The 23,252-nt window shown below is 61.3% G+C and overlaps 1 protein-coding gene and 1 long non-coding RNA gene across 4 annotated transcripts in view; one reads left to right on the top strand and one right to left on the bottom strand.

The window, feature by feature from the left end:
• Positions 1-710: 710 nt before the first annotated feature.
• Positions 711-23,252, bottom strand: part of TTC39A (tetratricopeptide repeat domain 39A) — a 47,772-nt gene continuing 25,230 nt past the window's right edge. For all 3 annotated transcript variants that reach the window (XM_051999715.1, XM_051999716.1, XM_051999714.1), the window contains exons 3-18: positions 20,396-20,527; positions 16,273-16,349; positions 15,733-15,800; positions 15,371-15,435; positions 14,640-14,739; positions 13,349-13,414; positions 11,692-11,800; positions 10,541-10,608; positions 10,163-10,222; positions 6,987-7,148; positions 5,717-5,808; positions 5,278-5,398; positions 4,496-4,607; positions 3,537-3,651; positions 3,098-3,214; positions 711-1,586 (exon numbers count right to left, since the gene is read on the bottom strand). In XM_051999715.1, coding sequence (XP_051855675.1) covers positions 1,466-1,586; positions 3,098-3,214; positions 3,537-3,651; positions 4,496-4,607; positions 5,278-5,398; positions 5,717-5,808; positions 6,987-7,148; positions 10,163-10,222; positions 10,541-10,608; positions 11,692-11,800; positions 13,349-13,414; positions 14,640-14,739; positions 15,371-15,435; positions 15,733-15,800; positions 16,273-16,349; positions 20,396-20,527 — 1,585 coding nt within the window. In that variant the 3' untranslated portion in view covers positions 711-1,465. The remainder of the gene's footprint in view (positions 1,587-3,097; positions 3,215-3,536; positions 3,652-4,495; positions 4,608-5,277; positions 5,399-5,716; positions 5,809-6,986; positions 7,149-10,162; positions 10,223-10,540; positions 10,609-11,691; positions 11,801-13,348; positions 13,415-14,639; positions 14,740-15,370; positions 15,436-15,732; positions 15,801-16,272; positions 16,350-20,395; positions 20,528-23,252) is intronic.
• LOC127563331 (uncharacterized) lies at positions 16,359-18,398 on the top strand. Its single transcript, XR_007953948.1, has 2 exons — positions 16,359-17,972; positions 18,224-18,398. It is a non-coding gene; the product is annotated as an uncharacterized LOC127563331 (long non-coding RNA).

Here is a 23,252-nt window from a genome sequence, read left to right as displayed (position 1 = left end):
CCTGGTCAGAGATGGGACTGGACCTCCGATTGCAGAAGGCACTGAATGCCACACCCAGTCTCTGGGCAACAGAGTGATGGGATTCGGGCTGGTGGGGAGCGGAGGCATCGGGCCAGAGGAGGCCGCTCTAAAGGGACGACCCTGGCCACGTCCTGTCAACAACCCTCATGACATAAGCAGGCCGAGTCCGCAGGGAGGCAGAGGTGAGGGTCTGGCCAAAGTCCTGGGTCACAGTAGCTCGGGGGATGGCAGGGGCAGGGGCAGGGCAGTTAGAGGTCAGGGCTGGAGAGACTGGTCTGGGTCTGAGTGGGAATGACCCGGCTTCTCTAAGTCACAGTGGCAGTACGGGGACCAGCGCCCCAGAAAGCCCTCCAATGGCAGCTGCGAGGGGCTGAGAGCGTCCTGTTTTCCCTAGTGAAGTGGGGGGGAAGCTGGGAGGGCTCTGGAGACCCCTCTGTGATCACTCCTGTCACCTCCTCCCTTTAAAAGGGAAGCTGCTTGGGGGCAGGGCCTGCTTCCCTTCTCGTCTCCTTGGCAGTGAGGGGGATGCAGCAAGTTCTTCATAATTGCTTGTCGCCTGGCCAGGGTCCAATGGGACTCTCAGAGAACGGAAGCAGTGTAGCCGTCCCGGCCCGAAGGTCACCGGTGAGGTCAGTGGCCCCGGCCCGCTCCCCCATCCTCCCGTATCCCAAAATGAGCAGCGAATCCTCTGAAATGGGCAGGTTTTTATTACCGAAATACATCTCCTCTCTCAACCATGAAAAATCACAAATGTGTCAACGGGCCGCGGTCGTCAATATCCGGGTCAAATGCGGTCAAGAGGAGGCCCGCGGCTTCCGCCAGTTTTGAACCTGATGCCAGGGACGGCCGGGGTGGAATGGCGCCATCCTCGTCCCCACCGATGGCTCCCGGGGCCCCCGCTCGGCTGCCTGCATTTAGTCCGGTGCCTTCCTGTCGGCTCCTGGGGTCGAGGTGGGAAGGTCGGGGGTCCCAAGACACCTCCCCGCCGTCTCTAGCATCTACTCTAAGCCCCATGGGCCCCGCTCCCCGGAGGCTCGCGCTGGTGGGCTCAGAGGCAGCGGGCCCTAGGGGGGGACGCCCATCGCCCGGTCACCCGGCCCAGAAAGTGCTTCCCTCTCCAGCCCCAGAGGAGGAGGGAGAACGTCTCTGGCTAATCGGGGTTCCGGGCAGGGGCCTCCGGGGGCCCCGAGCCATGGTCACTGCATTTCTAAGGAAAATGTAAACTTGAAACATTCTGTTAAATCTCACGGTGGAGGGATGGCCCATCGGGGCGGGGGCGCGTGCCCTGGGCCTAGAGGGAGGGGATGCGGCCGGCCCAACCAACTTCAATTCCAACCAGGCTTCGCCCTCTGCGCCCGCCATCTCGCCGCGGGGCCGACCGTACCGAAATGCCCGCTGTCTTCCTGTCTTTGGGTCAGCCCAGGGTCAGCCCCGAGACCCGCAGCTAGAGCACCCCCGACACTTCAGGGCTGCCCCCATTCTCAGGGGCCGCCTTGGCCTGGAGCATGGCTGCCTGGATCCGGAAGTGCGTTCTGGACTCCATGGAGTAGTTCTTGTAGTTTTGTCTAGGACCAAGCGGAGGAGGAGAGCCAGGTCAGCGGCCGGCCCCGGGCCCCAGGACTCTGCGCCCCTCCTGCCCGCGGGCATCCCTGCCCGTCCTCGGCTCCTGCTGGGCGCCCGCACCGGCCTCCGGAAGGTCCCTCGGCCCCGCCCAGAAGCCTCCTTCCTGCTTCAGCAATGGATGACCTTAAGAGAAAGGTCGTGGGCAAAGGCTGGGGCAAGTGGGGGGGGGGGGGGAAGAGGCCTCTACAGCCACTCAAGCATCCAGTGCAGAGCCCGGATCCAGCTGCTGGAGCCACCGCGGCCCCAAGGGGGCGCTGAGGGGATGTGAGGAGGCAGGAGGCCTCGGGAGCCCCTCAGACACAAAGGCTGGCCCTGCCGCCCCCACCCGGGCAAGCTCCAGCGTGAACGTTCTGCCCCCCCAGGCGGATGCCAAATGCAGAACACAGATGCCAGAGGAGAAGCACCTGGCCTGGGGGCAAAGGGGTGTGTGTGTGTGGGGGGGTAGAGAGCAAATGCGGAGGGGAGACACCAGGGGGTACAAGGAGGGGGGAGAGACATCAGGGGGCACCAGAGAGGGGAGGGACGAGGACGCTGCCAGGCTAGAACAAGACCAATGTCCTATTTTCCTTTTGGGGGAAGAGAACTATTCCCTGTCCCTGCAGCTCTAGACCAGAAGGTCAGGAAGTCTCCGGGAAGTGGCCAGGAGCCGGGGGGCATTTCCCCTTTGGGGTGTTACGAGCTCTCTCTGGGCCTAGGGCACTTGGTGAGTGGGGGGGGGCATTCCGGACCAGGGGAGGAGCGGACTCCGGAAGTCCCAGAGCCCCGTGGGACGGGAGCTGCACAAGGGCCCAGGGGCCCAGGAAGGTCTAGAATAGCCGTCCCGGGAGCACCGGACACCTTCGTGGGCCCCTGAATGAGGGCCCAGAGGGGGAAGAACGGGAAACAGGATGAGCAGGAGGGGGGATTGTGGGCCTCGGGGCTTCCTAAGTGTGTGTGGGGGGGAGGGCTAGACTGCCATTCCTCTGAAAAGGATCAGGCGAGGGTCAGAGGCAAGGGAGTCCTCAGCGACCAGCAGTGAGGGGTGGGGGTCCCCCCTTTTCCCCTGCCCTGGTCGTGCCCCACAGAGGGGAGGCTGGGACGGGGAAGCATCTCGAACTCGTGCCCTCAATCAGCTGAAAGAACTGGGTCAGCCTGGCCAAGAGGAGACTAGCACCCCTGATGGGGAGGGGGAGGAGAGAGGGAGAGAGCCAGGCCAGGGGAAGGTGTAGACAGATACAGGAAGATGCTACTCAGAGAGACAGTGGGGGCTGGACGTCTGCTCACCTGGTCCTTCCCCAGGGAGTCCAGGATTCTGAGAGGCTGAGTGCAGCCCCCCCAGCCCTGACACCCCAGTCTTCAGTGCCCCCCCAGCCCTGACCTCCCCCTTTCCCCATTTCCGGGCCCCTCCCTGTCAGAGCCTGCTTTGGAGGACAGCAGCCCCCAGGTCCTGCCCCCCCCCCCCGCACCCTCTTACTTGGCCATGTCCAAGCACTTGATGGCCTCCTCAGTCCTGCCCTCCTCCAGGCACAGCAGCGAGATCTCCAGCAGAGCGTTGGGGATCAGGTAATGGTCGAACTTGATCTTCTTCTCGCTGTGGACCCCAGAAGGGGAGGAAGGAGAGTGGTTAGGGATGGGCCCAAGGGACGGCCTCGGCCTGGCCCGTTCTCCCTCCTCCCCGACCTTCCCTGAGATGCCCTCTAACCCCGGTGCCTCAGTTTCCCCTGCTGTGAAAGGAGAGAGTTGGATGGGAGCCCCCAGAGTCCCTCGCTCTCCTCTGATCCCACGGAGAGGACCGGAGGCCAGAGGCCCACAAGGGCGGATTTCTCAGAGGGTTAAGGCTGGGGAGCCTGGGGCCCAGAGGGGCCAGTGCACGGGGGGGCCCACGGGCAGGACCTGTACTCAGGCCTGCATACCTGGCATGGATGAAGCGGAAGTTCTCCTCGGCCTCGGCCACCCGGCCCAGGTGCTTCAGACACAGGCCCTGCAGCAGCTTCACCACGCACAGGTCGTCCACCGAGAACTCGTTGGCTGAAAACAGAAGGCGATGAATCGGTGCTGACCCGTCCGAGAGGACCTCCCCGCCTCCAGAGACAGGGCCGCACACGAGCCCCTGCTGGGGGTCTCCCATGGGTCCCCAGTCCCCAGTCCCCACCATGGGATGGGCGGCACCCAGGGAGGCCCCAACAAGCCTGGCTCCAGAGCACTGCTAGTAGGGGCCACTTGCATGCACTTATTTCCTGCCCACGGGTGATCCTTGGCAAACAGTGGATGGGCCGGCCCTGGGTGGGGGGGGGGTCCCAGCTGAGGCTGCCCCGTGGGCTCAGGAAGGGCCCTGGAAGCCGGCCTCCTCCCGGGTCAGGTTGCAGGCCCCGAGCTGTGGGACCTCCAGGTTTCCCAGGGGCCGTCCTGCCTCGGGTCCCAGGCCCAGGCTGACCTTCCCGTGGCTCGGGGCTCACCCAGCAGCTGCCTCCTCACGCCACCCTGCCTCTCCAGCCTTTGGGCATTTCCCCTGGTCGTGCCCTCTGCCCTTCCCCTTCTCCGGCTTCCTTGGCCCCGGCGCCAATGAAGGCTCGATGCTGGTGCCCGCCCTCAGCTATGACCCCCAGTCTGCCCGGTCATTAGCTTGTCCGTACGTTGTTGTCAGTCGCCTCCCACACTGGATGGCGAGCTGCCAGGTCTGGCACACAGTGGGCACTTAATAAATGTTTACACATAGATAGTACTGATTGACCTACAGTTTCAAGTTCTGGCCACCAGGTGGTGCCCGTGCACCATGCCAGGAGTGCCAGAAGCAGGAAGGGGCCAGGTTCGGGCTTTCCCAGGAGGCACCGGGGCAGCGGCGGCCCGGGATGGGGCTCTGGGGTGCAGTCACCTGGTGCCTTCTCCAGGGTCTCCTGGGCCGTGAGGAGGATTCCCAGCATGCCCTCGGTCAGCTCCTGCTGCTTCCCGATCACCGCGTAGCCATTCCAGATGTACATCATCTCCTGGGGGAGGGGCTGCCACCCATCAGTCCCTGCCCGCTCCTGCCCTGGAGCCCGCCCCTTTCTCTGCCTCGACTTCCCCATGTGTGAAACTGGGGTGCAGTGGAAGGAGCCGGAGGGCCTGGCCTCTCTGTGACCTAAACCCCAGGGGGAGGAGAGCAGCCTCTGAGGCCCCTCCAGAACTCAGGCCGAGCTCCCCCAGAACAGCCTTCTTCTGCCTCCTGGGGGCTGCACAGCCAATGCCTGGCACACAGTAGGTGCTTAATCTTTATTCTGGCTTGTCAGGAAAGCCTGATGTGGCTCTCAGGACCTCCCAGAGGCCTCTGTGCCCCAAAGACAAGAGGCAGGGCCTTTCAGGGACCTCTGAATGTCAGAGGGGGAAGGGGAAGGGGTCAAGCATTTATTAAGTGCTTACTGTATGCCAGGTGCTATGCTAGGTGCTTTCTCACTGCATCTCCTCCTCATCCCAGGGTTGGGGCAGAGGGCAAGTGACCTGGCCAACATCCCACTGGGATGGAAGGGTCTGAGGCAGAATTTGCACTCAGGGCTCCCTGCCCCCAAGCCCAGCTGGGTACTTCCCAGGGCAGTCTCGGGGGGCACCGGGGCGCATGCCCCTCCCGAGGCCCAGAGAGGGCACGGCCAGCCTTCAGGGAGGAGAGGTGGGGGCTCCTACCAGCGCCGGCACGGGCAGCGGGGTGGGGTTCGGGCTGAGGTAGCGCCGGGACTTCCTGATGGCAAACTTCTCGGTGGGCAGCGACTTGCCGGCAATCTTGAGCTTCAGGCCCGGCACGGCCCTGCCGGGGAGAGGAGGGGGTCTGGAGGGCGGGGGCTGCACCAGGCACTCAGCAATGCAGGAGGGGGTGAGGGATGGAGGGCCCTCCCCCCCACCGAAGGAGCCAGGGAGTGCCAGGACTGGAAAGGACCAAGAGCGGTGGGGATCCCCAAGCCTTCCTGTGGGAGGCCTGGGGGGCAGAAAGCCCCGGGATCTCGGGGGAGACAGATGGAACTTGGGGGCAGAACAGGAAGTGGCCCGAGCCTCAAGGCCACAGCAGAGGGGGAGGGGACGCCACGGGCCCAGGGGCCAGATCCTGGGGGGCCAGCGAGGGTCTCACCGAAACAGCTCCACCTCGTCGTCCCCGAAGGGCTTGTAGTCGTCCTCCCCAAACATGCTGAGGTAGGCTGCTTTCATGTAGATGTAGGTGGCCTGGGGATGGGGAAAGACCTTCGCTGGCCCAGCTCGGCTGGGCGGGGTCTGGTTACAGTAAGTGGCGGAGGAGACGCCCAGAAATAGTCCCTAAAACTCCCCCAACCCAGGGGCTCCAGAAGCGGGAGAGGCCCCCAGGGAGATCTTGTGTCCAGGCCAGGTTTGAGCCCTGGCTGAGGGGAGGAGGCCCTGGCTCAGAGGATGCCAGTTCTGGGGTGGGGAGCTTTGGCCCAGCCCCTGGCGCCATCACGGCCTGGCTCTGAGCAGCGACCCCTGGGCCTCGGTAAAGTGGTAAATGTTCCTGGAGCTCCTTGTGGGGACAACTCTAGAACCTGGGGACTGCCGGGGCTCTACTCCCTGAACCCCCAGAATCCCCTCCTCTTGATCCGGAGCAGCGGGGGTCCTGAGGGCGTCTGGAGCAGCATCCCCAAGCCCCCGGGGGGAGCCAGGCTCAGCTCCCACTCATGCCGCAGCCACTTCTCCCAGGACCCCAGGCTCTCCTTTGAATATTTATTATTGGTCCCATTTGAGCGTGGGCTGGAAGGGTCCTTGGGAGGGGCCGGAGCCCCTCGCTCCATAGAAATGGCCTCGCCCCCAGAGGGCCTCCTCCCAGCCCCCTCCTCCCCATGACCTCATTAGCCAGGGTGGGCTCCTCACCATCTCTAGTTTACAGATGGGAAAAGTCTCAGAACGAAGGCAACCTCACTTCTTGACCCCAGTCCTTTCCCAACCCCCCTCTCCCAACTGTGAGATGGGGTTCTGGGAGCACATGCCACTTAAAGCCTCGCCGCAACCTGGCCAAGTCAAGTCCCTTCTCTGTGCCTCAGTTTCCTTCTTTGTGAACTGGGGAAAAATGACCAGAGGGATGATGGACAGCCAAGACCGGGGAGCCAGAGGGGCCCCTGGGAGCCACAGTCCCTGTGGGCTGGGCCCCATTCTTTCTAGAGGAGCGGACCCCAAGGCTGCCCTCCTGGGGGGCCCAGCTGAGGGGCAGCCCTGCCTCGAGCTGCCTCCTTTCTCTCCCTCCACATCCCTGGGTCCCGGCTTTGAGGCCTCCGGAGCCTTGGCCTGCGGCAGAATGCTGGCCTGGCCCTGCTCTAGACTGTGAAGGCCAAAGGGTGGCGCGGGCCGGGCCCGTCAGGAGCCCCGCGGTGAGCCCCAGCCGCCCGCCCGCCTACCTTGGACCAGGAGTTCTCCTTGCTGAGCAGGTCGGCGTAGAAGTAGGCCATCTTCCACTGGCACTTGTAGGTGAAGCACCACATGAGCTCCCAGTAGCACATGTGGTGGAACTGCTTCCAGTGCTGCTGCGCCTCGCAGCACTCCTCGAAGCGCTGGATGGCCTGGGGGGCACAGGGGGGCTCAGGCCGGCCCCTCCCCTCCCCCAGCCCTGACCCAAGGGGCACAGATACTGGGGGGCGCCTCTGCCCCCTCCTCCTCCCGCTGCGTATTATGAGCTATCGGGGAAACCACAGCCTGACAGGAAAGAAAACCAGGACCAGTCCAAGCTACCTAGCTCAGGGCTCATCGGTCCTTCCTCTGGGCCTGTTTTCTCATCTATAGAATGGGTATGGAGAGCAGGGAAGGGAGAAGAGATGAAATCTGCCCTAAGAAGGCTGGGCAGGGGTGGGGAGGGGTCCCAGGCTCCGATCCAGCACAGATCCCCAAGGGAGGCTGGAGGGACAAAACTCTGTGCAGAAAAACAGTGAAGGATAAAACCGGGCACTCGGGCTGGGCCTCTTCGGTGGTCACAGGGTGCGAGGAAGGAGCCGGCGGTAGCTCGCGGAGGGGCCTGGAGTCAGGAGTAACTCTCTAATAAGGTCCCTCAGTGGGAGGCAGTGAGCCCCTCATCCTCGGGGGCCACTTTGGGGTACGGCACGAGCCAGACGAGGCCACAGACATCATTTCTCTGCTGCCGTACCCCCTGGAGCAGAAGAGGCTGGGAAAGGCCCTCCGGGGAGGCACTGCAACTCCCCCCTCAGCTGGGCAGGAGGCTCTGCCACTGCCACGGCCCCCAGGCCTGGAAGAGCTTCCATCCTGGCTGGGGAGCACCTCTTGCTGTGATCCTGAGGCAACAACTAGTCCCTCCAACCCTTTCTGTCGCACCAAGGGCATTGGGGGTCACCCCCCGCGGCCCAGGCCACCTGCTCGGCCAGAGCTGCCTCGTTCCCTCACCCCCAGCTTCCAATCAAGCTCGGGAGCCAAAGCCGGCGGGATCTTCCCTGCTCCCCACCAGGCACCCCCCCAGCTGCTCCCTACTCCCAGCTAAGCTGCTCCGGGATCCCCAGGACCTTACTTGGCACTGAGGCCGGAGGGAGACTCTCCGTATTTGGAGAGAGGTCAGGAGCTGCAGGGGGCAGAGACCAGGGTCCCAGGCCCAGCTCCGCCCAGACGCATTGAGTCACTTTGGGGGGGTCACTTTCCCTGATCTGTACCATGAGGCGGCCGGGGTTTTGTGTCCTGGGAAACCCATGGGCCATGTTTTTAAATGCAGAGTTACAAAGGAAACCCATTGTGTGTGTGTGCGTGGGGGGGGAGGGGGGAGGAGCCACCAGGCAGAGACCTGCTTGCCCAGGGTCACACAGCTATGAGTCTGAGGCCGGACTTGAACCCGAGTCCGCCGCTGCGCCACCCGGCCCAGGCTCTTTACAATATAAATCATCGATTACAATACATAAGGAGGGTAACAGGCTTGAGGACAAGAATCCGGGGCTCTCCCCGCTGCCGATATTCCTGAGATTCTGGGGGTGCCGGAGGCCGGGGAAGGGGCCCGGGCTACCTCGGGACTCCCCGCGGGGGAGGAAGGCCAGGCATCCGGGGCCCCACGAGGGAGGCAGATTTTAGAAAACCCAGAATCCCGCAGGGACGTCCGAGCACGAGGGACGGGACACGAAGGTGCTCAAGCTGAAGCCACAAGGGGAGAAAAGGCCCCGCCTCCGAAGGAGCCAAGGTGGACCTTCAGGTGTTTAAGACAGGCTCAGAAGATGGAGGTAAGGGCTGGCCACACGATGAGCGTGAGCGCGCACAAGTGCCGTGGGAAGCCTGAGGACGCACTAAGGGAGACGGGGGCACTAAGGACCAAAGGGGGCTTTGGGAATTACACAGAGAAAAAGAGGAGCCAAGAAGGGAGGGGACCCCTGCTGGAGCCAGTGGGCTGAGGAGAGCGGACAGGGAGAGAAGGGAGGCCACGGCTCAGACTGTTTCCCGAGGACCGAACAGGCCAAAAGGGCGCTGAGGAAGGACCCGGAAAGAGCCGGGCCCCGGGCGGCTCTCGTCCAGCTCAAGGTCACTCAGGCAGCTGGGAGATGTGGCTGCCAGAGACCTCTGAAAGACCGGCGAGAGAGGAGAGCCGCGGGCGAATGGCCCGCTCTTCCAGAAGGAAAGAGGACCCGGTCCAGAGGTGAGGGGGCTTGGCTCCGGCTCCTGGCAGACAGCCGGGGTGCCACAGCAAAGGTCTGGGCTTAGGAAGGAAGCAGCAAACTACCCTGTGCCGCTCTGCTAACGTTGTTCTCCGTGATGTTTTCCGAGGGGACGAGGCCGGGAGGAGCTGCTGAGAGCCACGGCGGAGGCTGGACGGCCCCTGGTCAGGAAGGGCCACGCGGCCCGGCCCAAGACTTTACAGCCCTGATGACTAAACTAGGCAAGGGCCCAAATGATGGCGCCATGATGATGGGACCTCAGGCAGCCTTTCTAGAGACTTGGGGGCCAGTGGGACTCACAGAGGAGATGGGGGCTCCCCTCCTTCCCCCCGGGACTGAGGGCCTGGCTCTGTGTCCCCGTCTGGTCACCCTCCATGCCCCAGTTTCCCTCAGTTGTAACAGGATAATATCCTCTCTACCTCCGGCCTGTCAGGAAGGTGACTTCTGAACCCAGAAAGCAGGTTTTTCTATCAGTTCTTGTGGGTTCCTTGTTCCTTGTTCAGTGCTAGGGATTTTGGAGCAGGCCCCGGAGGGGAGGGAGCCCTCTCTCCCCTTTACCTACTAGGAAGCTCTGGGGCTGGCCTTTGGGGAGGACCACTGTCTGTCCCGGCCCAGGGGGGCCCCTCTCCCAGAGGCAGTGGGGTGCAGTGGTCAGGGCAGTGGGCTCACCATCAGTCAGCGCCTCAGACATGGCAGCTCTCCTCCCCTCCGCACCCCGTCTCCTAATCTGGGACTAAGCTCTCTAGGCTCTTTTTTAGCCCATTAGATCCTTATCTCCATTTTACAGACCAGGAAGCCAAGGCACACAGCAGCTAACTGACCGGCCCAGGGTCACTCCTCTGACAAGTGCCTGAGGCGGGACTTGAACATGGGCCCACTGTGGACCCCAGCTGCCTCGACAGCCCCTTCCGGGGACCCCAAGGGCTGTGGCTACTCACGGTGTCGATGTGGCCCTTGATGGCTTCAATCCGACCAGCAAAGAAGAGGAAGATGGCTCCCTGAAAAACACAGCCCCCCCAACCTCAACGAGGGGCAGGATCCCCCCAGAAAACCCTGTTGCCGTGCTCAGTCATCTCAGAGCTGTCCCAAGGACCAGGGGTCAGGCTTGCTCTGCTCGACTCCACAACTAGGGCGGCAGGAACGTAAGAGAGCAGTTTCTGGGTGAGGGGTGAGCTCCCCATCATGGAGGGAAGAACCCGAGAGCCTTTCTGGCCCAGACGGGACGTGGCCCGAGGCCTGGAGCCCCTCCCAAGGAAGTTTCTGGGCCCAGAGCCCCTGGTCTGGGGAGACACAAGGGACAGGTGACGGTGGCTTACTTTGGGGTAACGTTTCAGGTAAGGCTGGAGTAGCTTCTCGGCCTCTTCGATGTTGACGTTGCCAGTGCCTATTAGTGGAGAGAGGAGGGTTCAAGGTCAGAGGTGAAAGAGCTGTGCCCCGCCCCCAGCCTACCCCGTGGTGGCCAGTGGGCCGGAAGACTTGGCCTGGGGGGAGGGGAGTCGTGACCCCCCCAGACCCTGAGGAGGAAGCAGGGGTCAGCACAGCCCACACTGAAGGTTCATCCGCACATGTCAGCTGGGCACAAACTAAAATGGGGGGGAGGGGATCAGAGGCCGAGACAGGATGGGTCTGGGGCTCTTTGTATCCCTGCCTCACTGACCGTCAGTTTCCCTAGCTGTAAAACAGAGGGGGTGCCTTGGGCTGCTTGGGGCAGAGGGGCCAGAGGCGTGTGGGCGGGGCCGTCAGCCCGGGACCCCCTGCCCGGAAGCCTCTGTCCTCAGCCTGCACTTGGAGCCTTTCTGGTCCCGGCCCGACGGCAGAGCTTTCAGAAGACAGTGCGGAGGCTCCCCCCCCCCCCAGGCTACACTGTTACCTGTGGCTGTTTCACTAACGGGGAAAGATGGAGTCTCGGACTCCGCATCCCAACGTGTTCTATTTGAACGTTTGCTTTGCTGATGCCGCAAATTTCCAACCCACGACATGAACCAAAGTCACAGGAGCAGAGAGTTAGGGTTGGAAGAGAACCCCTCCCCCCCCCAAGAAAGCTGAGCGCAGGGAGCCTGAGCGGCTCCAAACCCGTGCAGGCCGTAAGCAGCGGAGCCGAGATTTGGACCCAGTCCTCGTTCCCTCTCCGCGCATCTCCCCAGCGCCAAGGACAGGCCAGGCACCCAACAGGGGCTCCCTCGATGCCTGTCGCCGCTGTCCCGACAAAGGAGCAGCCGAGGCTCCGGAGGCGGCCCCGGGCCCGGCCACACCACCTCCCCCCAGGTCCCAGCCATCACCCCCAAGGCTGTAGCTCATGAGCCCCCATCGGTGCAGCCGGGAGTCCCTGCGTCAGCCAGACTCAACCCGGCAGGAGCCCGGGCGCAGCTGACGAGTTCTCCTCTTCCTGACCTCGGCCCGGGAGCCAGCTCGCGGGGTGAGGGGTCAGGGGGCAGGGAAGGAGGAGGTCGCAGAGGGCGCGTCTTACCCAGGACGAAGCTGAGGAAGGTGTGGTAACAGAGCAGCAGCATGGTGCAGAGCACGGCCCGGAAGCTGTGCACGGAGGCGCCCTCCTCCAGCTGCAGCAGCCCGTAGTCCTGGGCAGGGAGAGAGCAGAGTGGAAGAAGCGGCCAGGAGGACTCCCCGGGGGCAGGGGGGCATCCACGGCGAGAAGATGGAGAGGGAGACAGGGTCACGGGGAGGGTCCGGCCAGGACCAAGGTCAAACACCACCTGCTAGATGGGGCACCAGAACCCAGGGCACAAACGGGGGAGGCTCAGAACGGAGAGGAAGCGGGGGGAGAAAAGGGAAGGGAGAAAGGCAGGAGGAAGAGTGGGAAAGGAGGGACGAGAGAAGAGGCACAGAGAGAGAAGAAAGAGGGAAGGAGAAGGGGGAAAGGAAGGAAAAATGGGGAGGAAGAAGGGAAAGAAGGAAGGAGAAAGGGAAAAAGGAGGAATGGAGAGAGGAGAAAGGAAGAGGGGGGAAGAAAGAAGGGGGAAAGGAAGGAAGGATGGAGAGAGGAAGAAAGGAAAGAGGAAGGAGAAGGGAAAAGGGAGGAAGAATGGGGAGAGAGGACAGGAAGAGGGGAAAGAGGGAAAAGGAAGAATGGAGAGATAGGAGAAAGGAAGAGGGGAAAAAAGGAAGAAGGGGGAAAGGAAGGAAGGATGGGGAGAGGACAGTGTAGAGGGCAGAGGAGACAGCACCAGCCTGCAGAGGGGAAGCGGCGAGGTCCCCTGGGGCCAGAAGGAACCTCAGAGGCCAGCTAGCCTGATCCCCTCATTCTGCCAACAGGGAAACTGAGGCAGCGAGGCCAGGTGACTCTCAAGGAAAAGTAAGATTTGAACCCAGGACTCCAACTCCAAATCTGGCCGGCTTTCCCACAATCCCCTGCAATACTCCTAGTGAGCCAATGGGGGTGAGGGGAGGGAGGTGCCCTTGTCCTCTGCCTCTGAAGTGGGGGGCGCAATTTGGGGACGATCCTGGGGAGCCGGAGGGCCTCCAGGGAGGAGGGACAGTTTGGGCAGGGATCTATGACCGTGCCACAGGAAACTGGGGTGTTTAGAGAAGGCTCAGGGGGACACGAGAGCTGCCTGTCCGTGGCACTATATCCTACTGGAAGACGCTCTCACGTCTGCCTATGAGGCAGTGAGCTCCCCGTGCCGGGAGGGGTCCGGCAGGCTGTGACAGAAGGGGGCACACGATGCTACCTCCCGATTCCCCTCCCCGTTCCGAGACCCCCGTGCCCTTGGTCTCCTGGCTTGGAAGCCGAGAAGGCAGGGAGGAGGACCACGTCAGAGCCCAGGAATGGGGCGGCTCCTTTCTGGGACCAAGGCCGAAGCCGGCCAGGGCTTTTCCTCTTGGAAAATCCCCCAAAAACAAGAATCGGGAAAGGCCGCCTCCTCCCCATCCCGGCAGTTACAGCCAAGGTCATCTCCTCCAAGCCCCTGCCTCCGGGGGGACCCCGAGACCCCAAGTAGGGGGGTTTGCCTGACTTCTTTTTCATGGCTACGAATGCAACACCTGCTCCCTGAAGTTCTTGGAAACTCAGAGCTTAGAAGAGTCTCCTGGCAGGGCTGGCCTGGAGGGACCCGCTGGGGCTGGGGGGCAGGGCTGGGGGAGGCCATGGCTCGGAGCAGCCCCTTTACCTTGTTCCCAGAGATCCCCACAAACTCCAGCAGCCGCAGGATCCTGGCAGGAAGCATGGACAGTGTCTGAGGGGTGGGAACACAGTGAGCAGAGCTGGAGGGCAGGGTCCCTCCCGGCTTCTCTGTCCCCCCCCTCAATACCCCCCCACACCGGCCCCCCAAGGCGGGTGCATCAGGGAGGGCAGTCTCTGAGCCGGTGGCTGGACCTGGGTCACCGCGTCCAGCAGCCCCTAAAGGAACGTGCCCCTGCCCCTGGTGCTGGCTGGGAGAGGAGGGAAGCCCCTCAGTTAGCCCAGACAGTGAGACACGGAGCCAGGACAGGACAGAGCACACACAGGGGCTGGAGGCCAGAGGCCGGAGGCTGGGGGGCCCCAGGGCAGAGTCCCACAGCCAAGGCCAAGAGCCATTGCAGCAAACACTCGGCCCTCATGTCCCCGGGCCCTCTGCTGTCCTGTTTCCCACCCGGCCGGCCGTCTCAATCACCTCCCTGGGGCGGGCAGGGCTCACTCTGCCCCTGTCACGCCGTGACTCAGGTCCGGTCAGTGTGGCCCCCCACCAGGCAGTGAGCTAGGCCATGAGATGCCGGGGTTCCAGGAATCCCCAAGAAGTTCCCTCCCCCCCAGTCCTCCCAAACCTAGAAACGTATCAATCCAAGACTTGTGAAGCGCCTACTGTGCACCGGGCACTGTGCTAAGCCCTGGCATTCTCTCCCCTGGCGGCTGCTCCTCCCCGAATTGACTCAAGGACCCCCGGAAGGGAGGCCGGGAGATCTGGACCCAGGCCCCCCAGCCCCGCCTTCTGCCAGCCATGTGCTCTTGGATAAGTCACCGGCCTGGGCCTGTTTCCTCATTGGTAACAATGGAGAGCTGAAGGATGAGGTCCCCCCCAGCTCTAACTGGGGGGTCCCATCTTCCACCACTGCCATTTTGGGGCGCACAAAACACCTGAGGAGCAGTGGTCACAAACTCCTTAACCAGAGCCGAGCTTTCTTGCTTCTGTCTACACTGCCAGCCCTGTGGGACTGGGAGCGGGGTAGGACAGGGGGACCTCCATCTGACCCGCCATCTCTGGCATGCCCATGGCACTGTGCCCGCCAGGCCCTGCTCGGTGCCTCCCGTCTGTGGGTCTCCTCCCACACAGTCCTAGGCACACCTTGGTGACAGAAAATAAGGGGGAATCCGAGACCGTCAGTGTGAGTCCCTGGGTCCGGCCCCGACCGTGTTGGGGGCCCGAGGGCAGAGGGGGAGGCAGCAGGCTCCCCTGGGGCTGGGGTGGGACGCCGAGGACTCACCAAGTTAAAGGCGCCCACGCCGAGCTTCACCCCGCCTTCAAAATGGCTGTGGTTCTCTCCCTTCGAGTAGCTGGAGGATTGCACCAGGCTGTCCAGCTCCCTGGTCACACAAAGCTCCCACTGAGTCACAGGGTCCGGGCCCGGCCCGTCCCTGCCCCAGCAGCCTCCATAGGTGACAAATGGCATTCACAGAGCGGCTGATGCTGTGCCCACCCTGGGCGGTGGGGGCTGTTATGAACCCCATTTCATAGCTGGGAAGACTGAGGCACAGAGGTGCAGCGAGCCATCCGGGATCATACAACCGCTGACCCTCCCAGGGAATAACAAGTTACCTCTGACCCGACCCCTAGGACTGTTTGCGCCTCTCTGACACATGGAGCACGTGAAGTAATGGGGGGCCACACGGTTCAAGTGTCCGGGGGCATTAACCTCGTTCCGCTTGGGCGGGGCACAAGGGTCAGGAGAAGTTGTATAAGAGCCCCCAAATGAGAGGTGGTGAGCCCCCCATCCCCAGAGATCTAAAAGCAGAGGCCTGGAAAAGCAACGGAAGGGCAGGGCCTGTTCCTCCCTCCCCTGGGACCCTGGCACCGTCCCCACAGCGCCAGCCAGGAGCAGGCACCCAGGGAGACCCCCTTCCCCTGTGTGGCCTCAGTTTTCTCCCTGACAAAATGGGGCCCCCCAAGGCCTTGAGGACGGGCCAAGAGAGGCCTTGGGGGTCACTGTCCACTCACTTGTAGGTCTGATAGCTGTTCCGCACCCTGATGCCCCCTTTGATGAAGCTCACCATGTTCTCATCCTGTGGGGGGAGAGACTATTGGCCCCGGTCAGGAGCTGCCCAGGAGGGGCCCCAGGAGGAGCCAGGCTCTGGGGTTGCCCGGCTCAGCCGAGGGGCCTCGCTACCAGGCAGGCCCCAGAAAGGTCAGGGATCCGCCTGGGGTCCCACGGGACCGAGATTTGACCCGGGGCCTCCGACTCCACCCCCGCCCCCTGCGCGGTGCTGGTGACGAGCGTCTGGCCCCGGGACCTCACCCATCACCCGTGGGCCCAGGAACAAGGGTGGGGAGGGGCCGGTCTCCGGGGCGAGGAAGCCCACCTGCAGGAAGGTCAGCGCCGCTCGCTGCAGGAGGCACTCGGCGTAGCAGACCTCGGCGTGGATCTCTTCTGGGGGACAGAAAAGGCACAGGCCGGCGAGTGGGTCTGGGCACCCCCACAAGGCAGCCGGTCCCACGCCATCCCCAGACCCCCTTGTCTGCGGCTCTGCCGGGGCCCGAGCTCTCTCTCGGGGAGGGGGCTGGGGGCTCTGTGACACTCGCCTCCCATGGACTCGGGTCCTGGCACTAGACGGGACCTTGGGGCCCAACCTCCTGCAGGGGAGTCTGGCCCTTCCCCAGCTAAGAGCCACAAGAGTCACCCCAACAGCAGCAGCAGCATCAGTTCCCAGTTACTGCCACGCAGGGGCTTTGGGATGGCTCTGGGGGGGCTGAGGCAGCTGGGTGGCAGGCAGGCTGAGGCTGGCATTCCTCAGTGCCAGTAGTAGGGGGCACCTGACTAGGGGCTGGCACAGCGGCTCCCCTGGAAATGGGCGGCCCGCTCAGTCCCGGCCTCATGTCGGGCCCGGTGGGTGCCGCTTCACCTTCGGTGAACTGGTCCAGGGTGGGCCGGTGCATGAGGTTGCTGAAGGAGCCGGCTACGGATAATTTCTTTCGGTGCCTGTAGGGAGAGAAGAGGGTCACAGATGTCAGGTGGCTCCCCTCTGGGCCTCAGTTTCCCCATCTGTATAAGGGGAAGGCGGCCCACCTCTGGCACCCATAAGGAGCGGAGAGTCCCTTTCCGGGAATGGCTTCGAGCCCAGGAGGATTATCTGCCGTCAGAGTTCCCGGGAATGCCTGGGGCCTGGTCCCCCCTGAGCCTCCAGCACACCCGGACCCAGGAGGGCTTGCGCTCTCCAAGCCTGGGGGCTGCAGCCGGATGCCAGCGAGCCGCGAGGTCCCAGGAAGTTGGAGCGAATTGGTTTCTTTGGTCCGTTTTTGTGTCTGATTTCATGCATTACAGACCACCGTTGTGAGGCCGGATCCCAGGGCCCCCCAGGGGTCCGGGACACCCCAGATCTAGAACATGGGGCCAATTCTAATAAGACGAAATGTAAAGTCTTACACAAGGATTTCAAAAGCCTAGTTGCAAGTCTGGGATGATTGGGCAACGAGCCTTTCTGAAGAGGATCGGAGGGAGCTTAGTGGCCTGCAAGCTCAGTGGGAGTCAGGAAAGTGATGATGCGGCCAATAAAGCGGATGCAGAACGAGAAAGATGGCGTCTGCTACGAGGGGAGTTGGTTTCCTTGCCCACAGACAGAATGGACACTGATAAATCAGGGAGTGTCCAGAGGAGAGCAACCAAGGATGGGGAAGGGTCCTGAGTCTCTGCATCTTGGAGTAATAATAATAGCTAGAATTTACATAGACTTTAAAGTCTGCAAAGAGTTTTATGACCTCATTTGTTCCTCACAACAATCCTGAGGACTAGGAGCTATTATAAGCTCTATTTTATAGAAAATATAAACTGAGGCAGACGGCAGTGACGTGACTTGCCAAGAGTCACACACGTCTTAACCTTGGTGAGGCAGGACTTGAATCCAGGTTTTCTCAGCTTGAAGCCAGTCCTTTACTCACTACTAGCACAGTGGGCAAACCAACGGGCCTGAAGCCAAGAGGTCCTGGCTTCAAATCCCACTTTAGCCACTTTACTAGCTCTGTGACCCTGAGCAAGTTACTCAATTTGCCTCAGTTTCTGCATCTGTAAAATGGGAATACTCTCTCCCAGGATTGTTGTGAGGGTCACATGAGATTATACTTGTAAGGCACTTAGCCCAGCCTGGCTGGTGATGGTTGTTGTTACTCCACAGTGTATGAAATAAATCCCTGTCACTTTTGATGAGGATTATCCTCTAAGCCTCAGTTTCCTGGGCTGTCACAGGCCAACTTGGAACCCGACTGTGACCGTTCAGCGCAGCTTTACAACGCAGACGCCCACGAGTGCCTCAGGTCGGGGTCTGGCTGTTTCACTGATTTTCTAGACTCAAGACAGTGTTAACAACAGGTTAAACTTCAGACAGCTGGTTGTTAAATATTTACCGGCACGGCCCTGTCTACAAACACCTCCTCTGTAGGAGCGTGAGGAGGAAGGACCTCTGCAGACCTGGGAGGGAGTCATCGGGGCAGATCCCGGCTCTTCCTTCCTGGGCTGGCTGGGGCCCGTCACCCCCCGCCTGGCTCCAGGAGGGCGCTCATGATGGGAATGACACCAGGCCAGGTTTCCCGGTGACCAGGAAGCCTTTCTGTGAGTTGCATCAGCAAACAGCTCAGCACCGGTGTGGGGGAAGGAGGAGCCTGTTGACCCGCTTGCCAGGCAACTACTGATCCTTCCCAGGGGCCCCAGGGCCTGGGGGTGGTTTCCTGGGCTGGAGCTCACCGCGAGAGGGCCGGGAGAGCCTGCACAATGAGCCGCAGCTTTTGCTGAAGCTAATGGGGGCCCCACCGGGCCCTGAGCAGGAACGTGGGGTCATCCTACCTCACCCCCTCATTTTACAGAAGAGGAACTCGAGGCCCAGGGAGCACAGCAGGAATGTGACCTCAAGACCAGCACCTCCAGAGCCAGACCTGCCCCCCGAGCTCCTCCCAAAGGCCAGGCCCGAGGCATCATGCGGCCCAGCACGCAACAGTGTCTGGCACAGAGCAGGCACTCAATAAATGCTTTCTGACTGACTGATCATCTTCCTTCATGCTAGAATCCCCTTACGGTCGTCAGTCCACAAGCACTTGTTAAGCACTTACTATTTTACGGGCATCGTGCAAACGGAGCAGTGAGTGCCCCCTGGTGCCTCCAGCAGAGGCTGGCACCTCTGGCCACGCTCCACGCTGGGACAGCTCCCGATGGGAGGAGTTCCCTAGATTCCTGCTGAAATTCACAGGCCAGGAAGTCCTAGCTAGGTTCCCCAAACACAGTCCTGCCCGCCCAGTTCCTTCAGCAAAGCTCCCCCAGGCATGGTCTCCAAATACCTCCCCATCTTGGTCTCCCTCTTCCGAGCACAGGAAGGAAAGAATACTGGATCAGGGTCAGAAAACAGGGCTCAGGTCCTAGCATTTACTAGCTGTGCCCCCTTAGCCGGTCACATCCCTCTACCTCTCCAGGCCTCGGTTTCCCCTCTGGGGACTGGATGAGATGACTGGTGTCCTCCCAAACTGGGCAGCGGGGAAGGTGGAATGTAGTGGGGCCCTTCCCTGTGTGGGCACACTCTGCCAACCCGTGCTTGCAACCCCCTGCAAGGCTCTGGCCTTTCCCAAAGAAGCTGCTGCCTGGTCACATCTTCCCCTCTGCAAAAGAGACTCTGACCCCAAGAGAAAGACTTCCCATTCTTCTCAGACTGTCCCGCCGCCGGCGCCCGCGACATCTCTTCAGAGAGGGCCAGGCAGTGCATTAAGCCCCTCTCCGAGGGGTGGCGTGGGCCCGGATAAGCCGTGACCCTCGGTTTGCTCCCTTATGAGGAGGAAGGCATCCTAATCCATCGGAGGCTATGCTCCTTTCAGTCTTTCACTCTCTACTCTCATGATTCGGTTCCAGAAACCCGGATCCTTGAGCTCTCCCTCCATCCATTTGGCTTTCTGGCCTCTGGGCCTTTGCCCGTGCCCCGCCTTTCTTACCTCTGTCCAACTCTTCCTTCAAGCCCCAGCTCAGGCCCCGCTTCCTCCAAGGAGCCTTCCCTGATTCACTCGGGTCCAGATGAATGGTATCCCTTCCTCTTCAAATGTTCTTAGAGCATTTTGTGATTCAGCCCTGTGCCATTCAACTCCGTCCATCTCTCCCGGGAGGCGGAAAGCTCCTTGAGGATGGGATCTACGCTTCTTCCTCTTAGTTTCCCCAGATGACAGGGCTCGGTATGCAGTAGGCATTAGATAAATGTTGGCTGCATTGAGTCAAACTGTCTTGAGCTCATAAGACGCCTCAGATCAGGTTTTCCCTATGCATTTTTCCCTTGCTAGGAGCTACTCTTGCATACGTTTCAGGCGGCACAAACATCAGGAGAGAAAGGCAGAACGTTGGGACACGGGGCAGAGCAGAACTGAGCAGTGTTAGACATTTACCCGGGGCACAAGGAACATTCCCACTTCTTCCGGGGCACAGAAACAACTGCACGTAATGGCTTCCTATTAAAATAACTCGGCTTCTGCTCCTCCCACCTGCCCCCCCACCATCCCTTTGGTCGGAGACCTTCCCAGCTCCCTTGCCGGGAGGACCAGGAGCCCCTGAGCTTGTCTCAGAAAGCTGGCTTGTTGGTACGTTTGCCGCCGCCTGTTCCAGCTCTGGCGTCTACATCGGCACCCCCGGGCACAGCTACAAGGGAAGCGGGGATTGCGGGTGCCTTAGGGAGCGGGCTCTAGCACAAGGACTGGCAAGGAGAACAAAGCAGGGCTCGGAGATTTTGGACGTGGGTTGGGAACCAGTGCCTTGAATTATTAATGGTGGGATTTCAGGCAAGGTGACAGTCTGGGGTGAGAATAAAGTGGCCTTTTTACTTACTCTGAAATCACAGCCCAGTGGGCACCTAATTTGCCCTGGGGAGGGTCAGTCTTGTGGAAAGCATGAAATGCTAGCGTGGGAGGGGGTGCCTGCCTGGACCCTTTCCACTACCCTGCCACAAGAAATCCCTCCTCCAGCAGCAAGCCCCACTTACTGCCCCCCACCCCCAGACGCCCCGCCCTTACTTCTGGCACAGGATCTGGGCCTCCTTCATCATGTTACAGGCGTTCAGGATGTCCTGGGGGTCAAAGGTCATCATGGCTTGCATTTCTAAGATGGTGGCGTAGGTCAGGGAGTGGTACATGCTCTCCTTGGTTCTGCCGGGAAAGAAGGAAGGTGGAAACAGTGAGAGGAGATAAGCCACAGGGCTCCCGGAGGCCAGCAAGGCATGGCTCTGACCCAGTGGGGGGTGACTCAGGACCCCGCCTCCAACAATAAGAATCCCCATCCACACAGCACTGGGAGGTTTGTAAAACGCTTCCCATACATCAGCTTGCTGCCTCCTCAAAAGCAGTGATTATCCCCATTCTGCAGATGAAAACACTGAGGCTCAGAGAGACCAAAGTCTGAGGGAGGCTCTGAATCCAGGTCTGCCTGAGCCCAAGCCTGGCTTAGAGTCTGGATACGTAAGTGTCACTAGCCAAGCCATTCTCGCAGCTGGAATATAAACTCCTTGAAGGCTGCCCCCGTCTTTGGCCCCTCAGCACCCACTGCAGCACCCACTGGCACACAACAAACTAGCAGGTGCACATTTATTAAGCGCCTACTATGTGCCAGGCACCATATGAGACACTAGGGACACAAGGTGTTGAATGGGTGCCTACATGGTTTGCTGTTGGTAGGAGGTGTTTAATAACTGCTCAGCAACTTGAGCACAGCAGGAGCCAGCACCAGGGCTGGCCATAAGGGCCTCACAGGGATGCCTCCCCCGGCTCTCTCTCAACAGGACCGACTCCCCCCATCCTCCACCACAGTCCACCAGCTCAGACGGGACCCCAGCAGGAAACTGAGGCCGGGAGTGGGAAGTGGTCTTTCTCAGGCCTCTGCCAGGACTTGACCTGTGACCCCCCCCTCCCAGGGAAGGGCCTGCCCAAAGGCCTCCCTGGCTCTGTGCTTGCTCAGCCCCCACAAGGTCAGCAGTGTGACAGGGGTCACCCTGACGGGGGCCCAGCTTGCTAGAAGGCCCACCCCCACCCCATGTGTACAGAGCAAACAGAAGCGGGCGCCTCACCCGACTTATCCCAAGGGGCCGCACCCCCCGGGCCCAGCCGGATTCCCAAAGCTGCCAGTCCAGCCTCACGAGCCCAGTTCCTTTCCAGACCAGCTGTAAAATACCCACAGATGCCGGGCGCGCTGACGAAGACATCGGTGGCATCCCTTTTCAGGGGCCGGAAGCAAAACTCTTTCCCAGCAGTCCTTGCCCGGCCTCACCACAAGCCCTCCATTGAGCTGCTCCCTGCATTATTACCCAACTTCTGACCCCCTGGGAAACTGAGGCTCGGAGGGGATAAGTCCAATCCTTCCCCGAGTGGAGGTGGGCACCCACCCCGGGGCTGCCTGAGAAGCATCCCTTGTTCCTTCCCACCTTCTCTGGACCCCCCTGGGGGCAGCAGACTGGCCCCCCATGGGGTGGATAGAGCTGTGGGCCACACTAAGCCCGGCCCAGGCCAGACCAGCAACTATGGCCCGGGAGACAGAGGCCCCGAAGGTCAGACTAAGCTGTGAGCTCTGGCTGTGCCCCAGACTTGCCGTGAGTCTTCAAAACAATCGCTTCCTCTCAGGCCTCAGTTTCTCTATATGGGAAATGGCACAATAATTGGGTGAAGATGATGACCAAGCCACAAACATACAGAGGATGGGCAAGCCTGCTGGAGACCCCCTGGGGCCACAACGGAAGAGGAAGGAAGGTGACACTGTTCCCCCTCCCCCTCACACTCTCTCTAGGCCCCAGTCTGTCCATGGGGGAAGGAGATGCCCTCACAAACAGGAGGAACCACCAGCAGAGGAAACAGCCAGCGTCCCCAGAGGGTCTGCAGGTGGGCCAAGGGCTAGATGGAGCATCTTCGACACACGGTCTGTCACTCAGGGAAGGAGCCCGCTGGGCAACCTCGGACGGGCGACTGCAGAGAGCTGGACCGAGGGCCTGCCTGAGACCTGCGGGGGCCACGGAGCCAAGGAAGGGGACAGAGCTCAGGTTGGGGGGGGCAGCCCGGCTGGCCTTCTGTTTCTTTCCCACTGAGGAAGGAGAGAGCAAGCTCTTCCTTCTATGACTCCGCTCTTAGCCTAAAAGGAAGGGCCTGAACATTGGCCAACAAAGCAAAAAGCAAACAAGCTCACGCAGACCAAGACGCTTTGTGTGTGTGTCGTTCCCCCTGAGTAAACAGTCCTGGGTGGAAAAACCAGTCCTTCCCCTTGGAGGAAGTGGCTGCCAGCCTTGTGTGGGGCAGAGTTTGTAGCAGGGTGCCAGCGAACCCCTGGCACCTGCTCGAGAGGCTGGAAAGGGCCCAGAGCTTGGAGCAAGAGGGCTGGGCTGCTCTCTCTGAGAATATAGTCCCTGGGAGTGTGCCCAAGAGTCACTGCTTCTGGGCCTCATTTCCCCATCTATAAAATGGGGATCCCCATGCCTCCCTCACTACAAGGCAGTGAGGAAAGAACTTTGGAAATCTTCGGGGGGGTGACTAGGAGCAGCAGCCCTGGCCCCACCCCACCCAAGGCAAACACTGGACCAAGTTCTTTCTGTCTGCCACCTGCCTCTCTTCTCATCTTTCTTAGGAGCCCACAATGGCTGTTAGAGGGTCTATCCCTGCCCTTTCCTTTCCCTCTCCAGCTCTCTGACCCAGGAGTCCAGGGTGAGGGGTCTGCCCCTTAAAGACAGAGAAGGCTCCTTCTGGAGATTGCCAATCTTGGGCTGAGGCCTAGGCCAACACAAGACCCCCGAGGGTCCTAGAGATAGATGGGGTCCAAGATCCAGAGCTAGATCGCCTAGCGTTGCTGTCTTATTTTACAGAAAGGGAAACTGAGGCCCAGGGAGATGAAGGGACT

The sequence above is a fragment of the Antechinus flavipes genome, chromosome 4 (assembly GCF_016432865.1).
Source record: "Antechinus flavipes isolate AdamAnt ecotype Samford, QLD, Australia chromosome 4, AdamAnt_v2, whole genome shotgun sequence".
In the NCBI taxonomy this organism is placed as follows: domain Eukaryota; kingdom Metazoa; phylum Chordata; class Mammalia; order Dasyuromorphia; family Dasyuridae; genus Antechinus; species Antechinus flavipes.
The sequence above is the reverse complement of the archived record's forward strand: the minus strand, read 5'-3'. Positions and strand labels throughout refer to the sequence as shown.